At 43.7% G+C, this 15,671-nt stretch overlaps 1 protein-coding gene across 1 annotated transcript; it reads right to left on the reverse strand.

Moving 5' to 3' along the window:
- Positions 1 to 234: 234 nt before the first annotated feature.
- Positions 235 to 11,087, reverse strand: h3f3c (H3 histone, family 3C). The gene is made up of 4 exons (XM_068018925.1): positions 10,979 to 11,087; positions 7,467 to 7,619; positions 4,949 to 5,102; positions 235 to 608 (listed from the first exon to the last, which is right to left on the reverse strand). The coding sequence occupies exons 2-4, from the start codon at positions 7,592 to 7,594 to the stop codon at positions 480 to 482; spliced, it is 411 nt and encodes a 136-aa protein (XP_067875026.1). The 5' UTR covers positions 7,595 to 7,619; positions 10,979 to 11,087; the 3' UTR covers positions 235 to 479.
- Positions 11,088 to 15,671: the final 4,584 nt, after the last annotated feature.

A 15,671-nucleotide genomic window follows, 5' to 3' on the forward strand; every position in this document is an offset into this window, starting at 1 on the left:
TTTAAGATTGCAATAGAAAAAAAAATCATGTCTACCCCTAGAATGCAGAATTATCAAACATAAGTGAAAAAACACAAAAATAAAATGCATTGTGATCTGTATGCATATTTTACAGATTGCCTGATAGAAGCAGGTCCGAGTGTTCCCTGCTCGGTGTGCTGACTGTAAATTAGGTTTTGTTACAAAACCATGTATTGTATAAATTCTCCCCTTTTTTAAATGCTTGCTGGTATGAAAAAAAACAAATTTTACAAAAAAACACCACAGAAAGTTAGTTAACGTCACAACAAAGATTCCTTTTTTCCCCCCGGACATACAAATACAGAAGACCTAAAACCTCTTTTCAAAACAATCAAGATTATACGCTCATGTGGCAGCCTACTATGAATAAGAATAAGAAAAAAAAGATAGCCTTTTACTAATAATAGAGGACCCACGGTAAAACATGATTTTTCTCTTTTCTTCTCTCTTTTTAGCATTTAAGCGCGCTCCCCTCGAATACGGCGGGCCAGCTGTATGTCCTTCGGCATGATGGTGACGCGTTTGGCATGGATGGCACACAGGTTGGTGTCTTCAAACAGACCAACCAGGTATGCCTCACTGGCTTCCTGCAAAAAAAAAGGAGGAAAGCAGTCTCTGTATCACTCATATTGGCTTATCTCAAGGTTAACCGTCCCCTCACCCAGGCCCATGTCATAAGATCGTAAGAAATAGGAGGAGTAGGCCATTTGGCTCCTCAAGCCTGTTCTACCATTCAATAAAATCAAGGTTGATCTGATTTTGCCTTTAATCCTACTTTCCTGCCTGCCCCCCATAACCCTCGACTCCCTTGTAGATCAAAAGTCTGCCTAACTCAGCCCTGAATATATTCAATGACCCAGCCTCCACTGCTGTCTGGGGAAGAGAATTCAAAAGATTAATGACCCTCTGAATGAAGAAATTCCTCCTCGTCTCCAGCTTAAATAGGAGACCCCGTATTTTTAAACTGTGCCCCTAGTTCTAGATTTCCCCACAAGAGGAAACATCCTCTCAACATGCTGTCAACCGCCCTCAGAATCTTATATGTTTCAATTAGATCACCTCTCATTCTTCTAAACTCCAATGAGTATAAGCTCAACCATTCCTCATAAGACAACCCTTCATCCCAGGAATCAGCCTAGTGAACCTTCTCTAAACTGCTTCCAATGCAAGTATATCCCTCCTTAAGTAAGGAGACCAAACTGTACGCAGTACTCTAGGTGTGGTCTCACAAATGCCCTGCACAGTTGCAGCAAGACTTCCCTACTTTTATACTCCACCACCCCGCTACCCTTGTAATTAAGGCCAACATTCCATTTGCCTTCCTAATTAATTGCTGTACATGCATGCTAACTTTTTGTGATTCTTGTACAAGGACACCCAGATCCCTCTGTACCGCAACATTCTGCAGTCTCTCTCCATTTAAATAATATTCTGCTTTTCTATTCTTCCTGCCAAAGTGGACAACCTCACATTTTCCCACATTATAGTCCATTTGCCAAATTTTTGCCCACTCATTTAACCTATCTATATCCCTTTGCAGGCCCTTTGTGTCCTCCTCACAACTTGTTTTCCTTCCTATCTGTATTATCAGCAAATGTGGCTACAATACATGTTTCCATCCAGTCCCGGTACGGCGGAAAGAAAACAACCACAGCTGGGTTACATAAAATTTACATCACAGAAACAGGCCAAATTCAGCCCAAATGATCTGTGCTGTTATGTATGCTCCACACCAAAGCCTGCCTACCCACCCCGAACCTGACCAAACCCGACCAGGTGTCGGGTTCGGGTCTGTATGCTGCATGCAGCATTCGGGCTTGGGTTGGGCTGGATTGTACTGTTTTGTTTCATATTGTTTTCTTTTTAATCCACAATTTTTTTCTGTTTCATAATATGTTTGTTATTTTCGGGTCGGGTCGGGCATTTAAAAAAATTAAAGGACTGGGGCTCGGGTTGGGTTCAGGTTGACTGTTGTCGGGTTGGGCCCAGGTTGGGTTTTAATCTTATACCCGAGCCAAGCTTTACTCCACACAAGCCTCCGCTTGCACCTTTTCCTCTCATCCAATCAGCATACCCTTCTATTCCCTTCTCCCTCATGTGGTTTATCTAGTTTCCCTTTAAATGTACCTACGCCTCTGTGGTAGTGAGTTCCCCATTCTCACCACTCTCGGGTTAAAGACATTTCTCCTGAATTCCCTATTGGATTTATTAGTGACTATCTTATATTTATGGCCCTCTAGTCCTGGTCTCATCTGCAAGTGGAAACATTTTCTCTACATCTACGCTATCAAAATCTGTCATAATCTCAGGTCACCACTCAGTCTTCTCTTTTCTAGAGAACAGACTGGGGCTCTTTTCAATCTTTCCTGATGGGTATTACCTCTCAGTTCTGATATCTTTCTAGTAAATAATTTTTGCACCTTCTCCAGTGTCTCTATATCCTTTTTATAATATGAAGACCAGAACTGTTCACTGTACTCCAAGTTTGGTCTAACCAAAATTCACAGTTCATTCTGTTCCCTACCCACATATTCCTGGCAACACCACATTTATTGTACAAATGGAGTTGGGTTTACAAGGCCACTTTAGAGGACATTGTGAGCCTCCACATGTAGACCACTCACTCCTCCTTGGAAATGTAAGATATTCCTTTCAGTGAAGGGTGAAAATAATCTATTTAAGAAATCACTCCATTCACAAGGGACGGTACAGTGGGGCGGTGCAGTGGTTAGCACCATAGCCTCACAGCTCCAGCGACCCGGGTTCAATTCTGGGTACTGCCTGTGCAGAGTTTGCAAGTTCTCCCTGTGTCTGCGTGGGTTTTCTCCGGGTGCTCCGGTTTCCTCCCACATGCCAAAGACTTGCGCGTTGATAGGTAAATTGGCCATTGTAAAAATTGTCCCTAGTGTAGGTAGGTGGTAGGAGAATTGAGGGAAGGTGGGGATGTGAGAGGGAAAAATGGGATTAATGTAGGATTAGTATAAATGGGTGGTTGATGGTCGGCACGGATCCGTTGGGCCGAAGGGCCTGTTTCGGTGCTGTATCGCTCTATGACTCTATGACACAGTACACTACAAATGGTTTGAAGTACCATAATATCCAGCATCCATGTCACAGTATACTTTATGGGGGCATTTTGGTAAAACCTATTCAAGATGTTCTAAGCCATCGCTTCTTTATTTACGTGTGGTAAACATACATGATGACTGGACCAAGAAAAGAAATACTGGACTAGCAAACCAGAGGTTGTGAGTTCAAATCCAGCAATAGCAAGTTAGGACTAGAAGTACAGTAATGTTCTGTTGCTGGACTAGTAATTCACAGGCCTGGACTAATGATCTGGAGACATGAATTCAAAACCCACCTTGGCAGATGAGGAATTTGAATTCAGTTAGTTAAATAAATCTGGAATAAAAAGTTAGTCTTGGTAATGGTGACCATGAAACTACTGGATTGTCGTAAAAACCCACCTGGTTCACTAGTGGCCTCTAGAGAAGGAAATCTGCCATCCTTACCCTGTCTGGCCTATATGTGATTCCAGATCCAAGGCAATGTGGCTGACTCTTAACTGCCCTCTGAAATGGTCTAGAAAGCCACTCAGTTGCATTCAGGAAGGTGGCTCAATACCTTCTCAAAGGCAATTAGGGATGGGCAATAAATGCTGGCCTTATCAGCAATGCCCGAATCCCATGAATGAATAATAAAAAGTTGGGAAATTGAATTTGGTAAAGGTAACTTGTGGTCTAGTACCAGATATCTATGACTGTAAAAATTGCTGGATTGTAAAAACACAACTGTTTCACTCTTTAGCGACGGGATCTTCCACCCCTACACCTGATTCCAGACCCACACTAGGTGGTTACCTCTTAATACCCTCAGGGCAACTAGGAATGGGCAATAAATATTGCCTTGTCAGTGCCCCAATAACAAAAGAGAGGCCATTTGGCCCATCAAGTCCATCCCTTCTGTAGACTATGAACATTCTACCCCACCCATTTAACGAGTGACAGCTCTGCACGAACACTCCTGGATCCCACGGGTAATCAAGCAAAACCATTCGAGCATCTTTATATCTCTGTTATTTGACCCGGATGTGCTGTCGGCTGAATAACAAGTTCTCACCCAAGAGCACAGGAGTCTGAGGCCCATGAGTATTTCAGCACCTCACCCATAAACTATGAATTCTATTCCTAACCAAATATTTATCCAGCTCATTGGAAAAGGAGTTCATTATTTCTGCATCAACTGTATTTGTTGGGAGCCTGCTGACTAGTTTTGCTTTGGGCCAACCAGGCAAACAGGCAGCACTAAATTTGGAAAGATCTCTGGAATCCTAAAAGGCATCTAACTTTAAAAGTCACAGTTGGAGAGAAGAAAACAGAACACACCAGCACTTCCTCATCTTACAACCATTCCCATTTCTCTCCTCAAAAGGAAAAAAAAGACATCCATTTATATAGCGCCTTTCATGACCACCAGATGTCTCAAAGCACTTTACAGCCAATTAAGTGTTTTTTTTTAATGTGGTCACTGTTGTAATGCAGGAAAGTTATCAAAGTAGAAATTATTTTGTACAGGTCATTTGACTGCAGGAGCATCACAACCAAGCCTACTCCTGTCCTCATCCTTGAGCTTTCCAGAGTCTTGTTTGGCAAATCAAGAGCAGGAACCCCCTGGGATAATTTCTCCCCCCCTCCCCACCTTCTTTAACAGTTTAGGAGTTTAACCGTTGTGTTTCCCTGCTCTCTCCCCAACACTAGGACGTCAGCACAAACCAGGGGTCAAACCTCATTGTCTGTGTGACCGTATTTACCCACTAAGTATCAGGGGAAGGTTTATTTCTCCAGTTATTTAAATCTATTGGGACTGTGGAGGATGTGGTGAAGCAATCTGTGCCGTGGGCTAGACTTGCACCAGGAATGCTTACCTGCAGAGCTCCGATAGCAGCACTCTGGAACCTCAGATCAGTTTTGAAGTCTTGCGCAATCTCACGCACGAGACGCTGGAAAGGCAGCTTCCTGATCAGCAACTCTGTGGACTTCTGATATCGCCTGATTTCACGCAAGGCCACAGTACCGGGTCTAATAGAGGAAAAATAAATATTAGTTAACTAGTCTTTTTCAAATATGTAGATTTTCACCATAAAGGGTATTACAACTATTCTAGAAACATCGGAACAGGAGGAGGCCATTCAGCCTCTCAAGTCTGTTCTGCCATTCAATGAGATCATGGGTTGATCTGTATCTTAACACCATCTACACATCTTAGTGCCATTTTTTAAAATTCATTCTTGGGATGTGGGTGTCACTGGCAAGGCCAGCATTTATTGCCCTTGAGAAGGTGGTGGTGAACCGCCTTCTTGAACCGCTGCAGTTCATGAGGTGCGGGTATACAGTGCTGTTAGGAAGGGAGTTCCAGGATTTTGACTCAGCGACAGTGAAGGAACGGCGATATAGTTCCAAATCAGGATGGTCTGTGGCTTGAAGGGGAACTTGCAGATGGTGGTGTTCCCACACATCTGCTGCCCTTGTCCTTCTAGGTGGCAGAGACCACGGGTTTGGAAGGTGCAGTTGAAGGAGGCTTGGCAAGTTGCTGCACTGCATCTTGTACATGGTACACGCTGCTGCCACTGTGCGCTAGGGTGGAGGGAATGAGTGTTTAACATGGTGGATGGCGTGACAATCATATCCCTTAATACCCTTGCCTATCAAAAATCTATCAGTTTTTAAATTTTCAATTGATCACCAGGCTCAACTGCTCTTAGGGGGAAAGAGTTCCAGATTTCCACTATCCCAGATTTCTGAGCTGGTTTCGACATGCTTTTAGCCAAGCTGAGCACTTGTTATTTAAAATTAATTCTGGTATTGATTTAACTCTCTATTCAGTTTAGCAGGAATAGGAACTTTAAAATCATCCACCTTTCATCTCACAGGTACTTCTGCACTACTTTTGAAGCTTCTAGAAGAGAAACTGTGGCATAACTCATGGTTACAGTTCTATGGGCACTGGTTGCCAATTGATTCTTTGTCTACGTTGAATTTCTAGTGTTAAAAGGCACTGGGAAAACTTGCTAATCTTTCCCTCCTTGTGTCCTCGGAAATATGGATGTTTAAAGGTTGGGAGGTGAGGCAGAGTGAATTGAAATACTGCACTCTACCACTAGGGGGAATACTGTCTACAAAGCTCACTGGGCCACGACTGGCAGAAAAGCAGTATTTCAGCATTTACAAGCCAGGAGCAGATGGAGCATTTTGACACTGTGTCCTGAGCTCACACTGGAGGTGGAAAGCTAGTTTGTGGTGTATATTCCTCTTCATATTGGGCATCCATCAGGAAGACTAGCCAGGGCTCACGCTGCTAATCACTAGTCAGTGACAGCTGTGAGAAATGTGTCATGGAGGCATCAAGAGACGTCAGATTAGCTGTGATGCTCTCACAGGTGAGTAGGCTGCAGATACTCATCGCCATCTTCTCAAGAGCAATTAGGGATGGGCAATAAATGCTGGTCTGGCCAGCGACACCCACATCCCATGAACAAATATTTAAAAAACCATCAACAAATTCTACACATGAATATTAACAACGATGACAAGATATCAATTGGCAACCAGTGCCCAGAGAACTGTAACAATGAGTTAAAATGCTTTCAGTGAAGAAGGGGAAAAAAGTGAAAACTAAATGGATTCCGAGAGCTATGTATACCACTATTTATACAAGTATGTGGCAAGACTAGAGTCTCTCAGTTATGCTCCAACACTGATGATTCACAGGAAGTTGTTTTAAATGTCAACAAGAGAGTTCATGTAGGTAATGTAAATGTAGATTTTTTTTTAAAACTGGGTTCAAATTTCCTGCCTGTATTATGCCAGTTTGGGGCTAAAGTGAATTGCCAGTATTGGCAGAGCCGTGTTGTTAAACACCATCAGCACCGATACCCAGTACTACCAGCTTAGCTCAAGAGTGGCCCCTAATGCCCCTAAAGATAATGTTTACTGTTATTTAGGGCTGGTTTTATGCTGATGGCCCACACCATGTTGGAACTGCATTAAGACTGGCCCCTCTCTCCCCACCCAAAACTCATCCCACATAGGAACTTTGCAGCCATCATTCAGACGAGGCTTTCACTCTGAGCCACTTGTGAACTCAAACTTGGAGGACTGCTATCTAGGGTATCAGACCTCCCTGCTTCCCTCTCCCCCACTCGTGGTGTTTAACAAGGTGCAGGTCCACTGAAAGTCAAATCCAGAACCGTATATCGAGTCGAGATTTTAACAGGTACCTTTATGCTTCCTCCACTAAAACATTAGGTTGTTTGTCTTCCAAACAGTGCAAAAAGCTAGAAAAATGATTGTGGTAAATTGTAGAATATCCCCACACTGTGCCCCTCCTTTCAAAATGAATGTAATAGGATCCTAGATCATACAATGAATGTGAATGAAACCTGCCTGTAACGATGAGGTTTCTTCACTCCACCAGTGGAAGGGGCACTCTTGCGGGCTGCTTTGGTAGCAAGCTGCTTACGTGGGGCTTTGCCTCCAGTGGATTTACGAGCAGTCTGCTTTGTACGAGCCATTGTACGGAGTTTTCACACTGAGATGCTGTGAAGAAAGCAAAGGCGGAGAATATTAAGGGAGGAAAATGCAACATAGTCAGCAAAAGAAAGGCATCCAAAATGCTGGAAGGAAGAGTGAGATAGTACAAAAGTTATCTTTGGTTGCTCTGGGCAACACTGGTAGGGTCAGTGAGAAACTGGTGGGAATACAAGATATACAAAAGTGGGACTGGCCCAAAACTAAAAACTGAATGTATACGGTACAGTGTTATGAATAATTCACTTGGAAAATCAAATGGAAAATAGCAAGTTCGAATCCCAGCATTTCCTCCACTCTCAGGAAACTTGCATCGCGTTAGATTTAACAATTCTTGATATTGCCATCAGGTGGAGCTCTGTACACCCAAAAAGAAAAGCAATCCTTGCATTTGACTTGTTGGTGCTGGTTAAATTGCTCAGGATTCATGTTATTGAGTTCCTCACCAGCGGGTGGACCTGCTTTGTCACCTTTGCTACTTGGTTGCTCTAGTGTGACTCAAATAAAAGATAGGCAATTTGCTAGTAGCTGCTAAATCTATATGCAAAACTTGGAAGGGGGGTGTGCATATTGTAATCTATTTTATTTTAATTTATTTAGAGATACAGCACTGAAACAGGCCCTTCGGCCCACCGAGTCTCTGCCGACCATCAACCACCCATTTATACTAATCCTACACTAATTCCATATTCCTACCACATCCCCACCTGTCCCTATATTTCCCTACCACCTACCTATACTAGGGGCAATTTATAATGGCCATTTGCAACTCTTCACTGAGTGGTTCAATCAAAGGAAAGATATTCATGCAATTCTGTAAACCACACACATGGCAAAAAACGTCAACTCAAAAACCTTTGACATAATAAAACATCTCCAGGTGCTTCACAGGAGCACTACAAAGCAAAGATTGACACCAACTCACATAAAGACATATTAGGGAAAATGGAAGAGGTAGCTTTTAAAGAGGGCTTTAAATGAGGAAAGAGAGTAAGTGAGGTGGAGCATTATAGGGAGGGAATTCCAGAGTTTAGGGCCCAGGCAGCTGAAGGCATGGGTGCCAATGCTGGAGCGATTAAATCGGGGATGTTCAAGTAGCCAGAATTAGAGGAACACAGATATCTTGGAGGTTTATAGGAGATTACAGAGATAGGGAGGAGACGAAGCCTTGGATGGATTTGAAAACAAGGGCAAAAATTTTAAAAGCGAGTCATTGTTTAACCGGGAGCCAATGTAGGTCAACAAAGTTTTGGATGACCTCAGGTTTACAGAGTAGAAATTGGGATGCTGGCCTAGAGTACAAAATAGCTGTAAACTGATAAACAATCATATCTCTAAGCTTCTGTAAACAATTTACATAAGAAAATTCAACATTATATTAATGCAAAATACAGGTCAGCATTTAAAAAAATAGGCTTTTCTTATAAATGGTCCACATCTTGCAATACTTGTAGTAAACATTTCGTTAGCAAATAAATTAATGTTTGGAACAAACGGCCAATATAGGGAACTGTAAGGTTTTCAAAAAGGAGGCAGTTTTTGTATCTGAAGGGATTTGCGATTAGCTTTCTAGGTGCTAAAGCTGTCTTACAAGGTAGAAAGTGGATGATTAGATGGGCAGACTAGATGGACCCCAGTGGTCTCCTGCTTTAAACAGGACACACTGCCAGTACCCAACTGAACATGTCAGAATGCCAAAAAAAAGGTGATTGTCTTTTATAAAACCCGTTAAAGTTTCTTCTGCCCAAAGTATAAAATCCCTCTGTGAATCATTTTTAAAAAATGCTTCACGCAAGGTTAACTTGATTCCTCTGCTGCAATTGAAAACTATTCCAAAAAGCAACGTGGCACCATTTTTAGGACGGTTCCGGCAGACAGAATCTGTCTGAAAAAAAACTATCTAACTCCATACTGAACTTTGATAGATTTGTACTGTGCGTAACACAACACACATTAGAGAACCCTCCACATGGGGAAAAAAAGTCTCCCACATTAATTACGTGAAAAACACATTCTCAGAAGATTGCTGCAGACTTTAGTTTTTGTGAATGAAATTCTCGCGGAACGTGGACAGCGACAGCCTCCTTGCCAAACCAGAAAGGTAGGGCTTCCAAAGCAGGCCTGCAACCCAAAAAAATCCTCTCCCATACTATAGACAAGTCCGTCTGCTTTCCACTAAGAAAGCTTGATCTTCTAACACAGCCTTTGGTTGCAAGATCATTCATTGTGTTCTGCTCACAGTTTTGCCAGAAAGATTTATTTGCAACCACGGGGGAAAAAATGCAATACGTGTTTTTTTTTAATCATACACTTTGAAACAATCGATGCATTTATTAAATTAATTTATTAAACTTGCATGAACCGTTCCATCTCTATTGTTAAACACGCTGAAGTCATGAGGAAATCCCCAGTTGGTCTGCATCAGCTCAATGACAGCTGATCCGCAGAGTGCGAATGGGAACTGGGATTTGTAGTTCCTTCCGTGCATTCCAGCAGCTGCAAAGGCAGGGGCAGAACTACAACGTCCACAGTGCACAGCGACAGTCGCGCCTGCGTGTTCCTTCACCCTCCCTCCGGCTTCCATGACCGCAAGGCCAGAGAGTGAACTGCAACATCCATGGTGCACAGCGGCAGTCGCGCCTGCGTATTTCCCAACCTCGTCGCAACGATTGACAGCGCCCGCCGACCAATCGCGCCACGGGTGCCAGCCCCCCCGCGGATGACCCGGGGCAACACATCCGACGATCCTGACAGACAGGGGCGCCAGCCAATCGGCGCGGAGGAACCCGGCGTTCAGGAACCAATCCCAAACGGAGGGTGGGTCTCGGAGCAGGAGGAGGGGGCGTGGTTTGCGATTTTTTTTTTTTAAAAACCAAGTTCGGTTGGCCGGTGCGCAGGCGAGCGCGAGAAACATGAAGGCGCTGCGAAAGCGAAGCCATGGCAAAGGGGGAAGAATCGACTGCGGCGGGAGCGGAAAAACAAACAAGCGACAAAAAAAAAACACTTCAAACTCTACAATAACCACCTATTCCTCTCAGAATCCAAAAAACAGAGTCTTTAAAGCATCTGAAGAGATACAGAAAGCCGATTTCGGGCTTTAAAAAAATATTCGTTAAGTGAGAGCGCTTTTTTATTTTGTAATTTTCTTGCAAAGCGAAGGCCGCTTCTCTCCTCTCGACTCCCTCAGCTGAGGCGATTTTTTTTCCCCCCCCCCCACCTCCCTTCTAGAATTTTCTCGGCGGTTTTCCGACAGAAAGTTGAAGTTTAAAAACAAAAAAAACTGCCGCAAGTCGAGCGCGAGGTGGCGGGAGAGGTAAGGAAGGGTTCCAGGGGCGAGGGACGACAGCGCCGGCCGGCGGAAAGCTCACCTTTTCTCGAAGGAGAAACCCAAAGAGAAGAGAGTCGGGTCTGACACAGACAAAGGGCCGTCGTTCTGTGGGACTGAGAAAATGGCGGCCGCAGGGGCGACAGGCCCACAATGCACCACGCGCACCCAGGGCATCAATAGACAAGAGCAAGCAACTTGGCCAACTTGCCCAACTCCCTTTTTATTTTCCATCCCCCCTTTTTTGGGAGTCTCCCTCTTTTGTTTTAGAGTTTTTCCCCATTTTTAAAGCACAATTTATCTCCCCATGGACCATTGCCTCACCATCCAACCAGTTTATCCTTTTTTGATATTCTACTTGCCCAACTTTTTTTTTTTGGGTTTTTGGGGGGGGGGGGGGGGTCCTTCATATTTTCGCCCCCATGTTTGCCCCATGAACCATCACCTCACAATTCAACCAATTTCTCCTTTCTTGATCATATTCTACTTGTCCAACTTCTCTTTGGGTATTTTTTTTGGGGGGAGTTCTTCATATTTTCACCCCCATTTTTGCCCCATGAGCCATCACCTCACAATTCAACCAATTTCTCCTTGATCATGTTCTACTTGCCCAACTTCTCTTTTTGGGTTTTTTTTTGAGTTCGTATTTCCACCCCCTTTTTTGCCCCATGAATATGCCTGACATTGGGTTTTCTTTGGAGTTCATTATTTTTAACACCTCCCCCTGCGCGCCCCCCCCCCTCAATTTTTGCCACATGAACCATCACCTCAATTTAACCAATTTTTCCCTATTTTTAATCATAATTTTTTTCACCCTCATGTTTTTTGCTACGCAACCTTGTCTCATCAATCCATTTCTCTTTTTGACCATACCTTTACTTGCCCAATTTTTCATTTTTTTTTTATTTTTGCTCCCCTCCCCCCATTTTTGTCCCCATGACCCTTTTCACAATTCAACCAAATTTTTGGCCATAATTTTACTTGCCCAACCTTTTCATTGGGTTTTCCTCGAGCAGCTGCCCCGCCCCCGCCACCATTTTTGTCCTCATGAAGCTTCTTGCAAGTCAACCAGTTTCTTCTTTAGATCATAATTTTACTTGCCCATTCTTTTCTTTGGGTTTTTGGAGCTTTTTTCATCTTTTTTCAGGCCTCCCCCCCCCCCCCCCCCCCCCAATTTCCTTGCCATGAATCTTCAGCTATATGTCAACCAATTTCTCCCCTTTTGACCATAATTTTACTTGCCCAACTTTTTTCTCATTGAGTTTCCGTCTTTTTTGGAGGAGTTATATTCAGTTTTTCAACTATAATTTGTCCCCTCATAGCTTAGCCAATTATAAATTTTGACCTAATCTGCCCAACTTTTTCATTGGGTTTTTTATTTTCAGTTTTGCACACCCATTTTCCCCCTGAACCTTCAGCTCAAATCATCCAATTTCTCATTTTGACCATAATTTTACTTTCCCAATGGTTCTTTTCATTTATGACCCCTGTCGTTCCTGTAAAGCTTCAGTTCACGTCGCCTAATTTCTCTCACTTCTAATCATTACCTTCTCAACTTTTTACTCTTGGGTGGGGGAGAGTTATTTAATTTCCCCCCCAATTTTTGTTCCTATGAAGTCAACCAATTTCTCCTTTTGACCAAAATCTTACTTGGTCAACTTGCCCATGAGTTAGTTTCATTCTCCCCCCCCACCCCCCCCCCCTTTTTTTTTGACCATGTACTTTCAGCTCATAAGTCAGTCAATTTCTCCTCGACCATAACTTGGGCAACTTTATGTGTTTTGAGTTATTTTCATTTTTTCACCCCAAATTTTGTTGCCATGAACCTTCAGCTCATAAGTCAACCAATTTCAACTTTTCTTCTGTTCCTAACTCTTTGCCAGCAGCAAACTTTCATCCTACTATACCCTCCCCAAACACCACCCTTCAAACATTATGTCTTATTTTTTTCCCTTTATTACTTAAATTGTGTTTGTTTACAGTTATCGTTAAGACCACAGTTTTCATTTGTATGCTTTTGAGGGTTATTCTAAGAAATTCAGGATGGATGAAGTGTTGGTTGGCTTGTGTTGTAAGACGCATTGTTTTATTACGTTGACCTGCACTGTCCTAGAGACAGAAATTTATAGCACGGAAGGAGGCCATTTGGCCTGTGTGTGTCATGGTAGCCCAGGGTGGGGCCCAGAGTCCAAAACCCTCATTCGACCAAAGGCACATTTTTAGAAAAGTAAAACTTTGGCAAATTTACTTTAGATAAAAGTTTTTGTGTTGTAGGAGATTAAAGCTGACAATATTCTTGGAGCCAATACTTGGACCCATTTTTGTGCCACAGATGTTTCATTAGCTGTACCAGAAACATTCACCTCACAAGACGATTCTCCATCATGTTACGACCAGGTGAATGGGGGTCACGGGCTTCCCTGAGCCTTTGCCTGGTTTAACTGTAATAGGGTGTAATTTTAGAAATAGTGTTTTTAGCTCCCCCTTAGTGAATCCTTGTTTGTTTATTTAGAGATACAGCACTGAAATAGGCCCTTTGGCCCACCAAGTCTGTGCCGACCAACAACCACCCATTTATACTAACCCTACAGTAATCCCATATTCCCTACCACCTACCTACCCAAGGGGCAATTTACAATGGCCAATTTACGAATCACCTGCAAATCTTTGGCTGTGGGAGGAAACCGGAGCACCCGGCGAAAACCCACATGGTCATAGGGAGAACTTGCAAACTCCGCACAGGCAGTACCCAGAATTGAACCCGGGTCCCTGGAGCTGTGAGGCTGCGGTGCTAACCACTGTGCCGCTCCAATTATAAGGCAAAGAAATCAAACAGCTTTCCTTAGATTTAAACAAGAACGGTAGACGTTTATTAATCTTAAACTCTAATCCGGTTAACGACTACGAATATGCGATGCGACCATGCTAGCTTGCATATGCAATAAACACACATGCAGATACATGGAAAAAGTAGAAGGAATAAAGGGGATAGGTTTGAGGCAATATCTGGTAGTTACAGTCCTTTAAGTTCAATGGTGGAGTCTTTGGTTGCTGGTAAGTCTTGCAGTTTGTTGGGGCCCAGTTCACGCTTCAACTTGTTCCCATGTTGGAGTCTTTTCTCTCTTGTGTCTTCTGTTGGTCCGGTGGCTTGGGAGAAAGCGAGAGAGAGCGATCTGCTTCCTTGATCCAGCGTCAGTTGCACACTGCCTTCTGGCTTTCTTTCTCTGTGGCACAGTTCAAAAAACCCCAGGTCGCCCAGCAGGTTAGTCATGTGAATAGCTCCTTATTTGGAACAGGGAACCGTGTCTCCTGACACGTTTGTGGATTGTACATTAGCAGTCTCTGGAATGTGCTTCCTTACACCTGCAATGTCTGGTGATCAAAATCAATTTGGGTTAATTGGAGCAGGGAATAGTCCTTTGTTTTTATAAGCAGTGTCTCTTAGTATGCAAATGTCCTTCCATCCCAGTGTCTGGTGATCTTCAAACAAGTCATTTATTCACTCAGCAACAGTTTATAATCAATGTTCATATGACAAAATTAATCTGCCTCATTTTTGGCAGATGGGGGTCTGCATGACAATCATGATGCTAGTACTGTGGATGGCTAGTTCACTTTTTTTCCCTGACTGGGGTGGATTCTTTGCTAATCTTCCCTTTGTCCTCTGGAACACTCCTGCTTGCAGGTATTTGTCCAGCTTCTACTGCCCTCCCCTGCAGCACTTGGACTCGATGAGGCATCACCCTCACAGTATCTTTGTCCTCGTGAGGACTTTCTTTGTCTCTGCAAGTGCCTGTAAATGCTGTTAGAAACACTGGTGGTGTTCCTCTAGTGTCTGCATTTACTCAGAAAGATGTGGGGTCTAATTTTTCAAACATTTCGGGGTTGGCTGACTGGACAGTCGGGGTTGTCATCTGGGATTCCTACCGGACTTCCTTTATCCTGCCATCTTGGGAAGATTCATTTAACTCATTCCCTGAGTCATCTAAATTTCCAAAGAAAGTTTTGAACAGACAGACCTCATGGTCATCTGCCTGCAGTGTCAATTCAGTCTTCTCTGGGGGAGCTGGTTTGATCGTGGCCTGATTCATTATACATTCAGGGAATCTGCAGGGGACCGTCTCCTGCCACTGCCCTGTCTCTCTGCCCTCCTGCAGCCTCTCTTTCTTTCACTACTGGGGAAGGTACCACCTTTATCCCCACCAGACCATTACCTCGGAGCAACCCCATCCCCAGGCAAACTAGGGACAATCCCTATGGTCACCGGTCCCGAAACTAGGTTGCACTCCGAGTGCACCCGGTGTAAAGGTACAGGCATATGCTGCCCTCCAATACCATTCACCACCATTCTAGTGTTTACTGCACTCTCTGGGAGAAAGGTCAGGCCTTTTCCCAGTAAAAGGAATCTAGTGGCCCTTGTGTCCCTGAGGATTACTATGGCTTGCTTGCCCCACTCGATGGGTATGGGGTTACACAAAACCCTGCTAACCCTCAGGAATCCTATTAAATTTTCCTGGACTTGCAGCTGTAAGATTCCTGGGTCTCACTCTTAATGCAGTTAAAGCCGCAGCTTGTTCTGCTGTGCTTTCCATCAGGGCGCTTCTTCAATGAGAGGGTGTGCCCTGATTAACCCTACAAGTTTTCCCTTTAGTTTCCAGCAGTCAGCTCTTAAATGCCCTGCTTTATTACAGTGGAAGCACACAGGTTTTCGGGTCTTACTCCTACTTATAGCACCT

This window comes from Heterodontus francisci, chromosome 40 (assembly GCF_036365525.1).
Source record: "Heterodontus francisci isolate sHetFra1 chromosome 40, sHetFra1.hap1, whole genome shotgun sequence".
In the NCBI taxonomy this organism is placed as follows: Eukaryota; Metazoa; Chordata; class Chondrichthyes; order Heterodontiformes; family Heterodontidae; genus Heterodontus; species Heterodontus francisci.

What these genes read in the sequence shown, in the direction of transcription:
- h3f3c (XM_068018925.1), bottom strand. Translation starts at nt 7,594, where the DNA reads ATGGCTCGTACAAAGCAGACTGCTCGTAAATCCACTGGAGGCAAAGCC. An exon ending in AAGAAACCTCATCGTTACAG is followed by an intron (nt 5,103 to 7,466) that starts GCAGGTTTCATT and finishes TTCCTCTATTAG; the next exon opens with ACCCGGTACTGTGGCCTTGC. An exon ending in CTGCTATCGGAGCTCTGCAG is followed by an intron (nt 609 to 4,948) that starts GTAAGCATTCCT and finishes TTTTTTTTGCAG; the next exon opens with GAAGCCAGTGAGGCATACCT.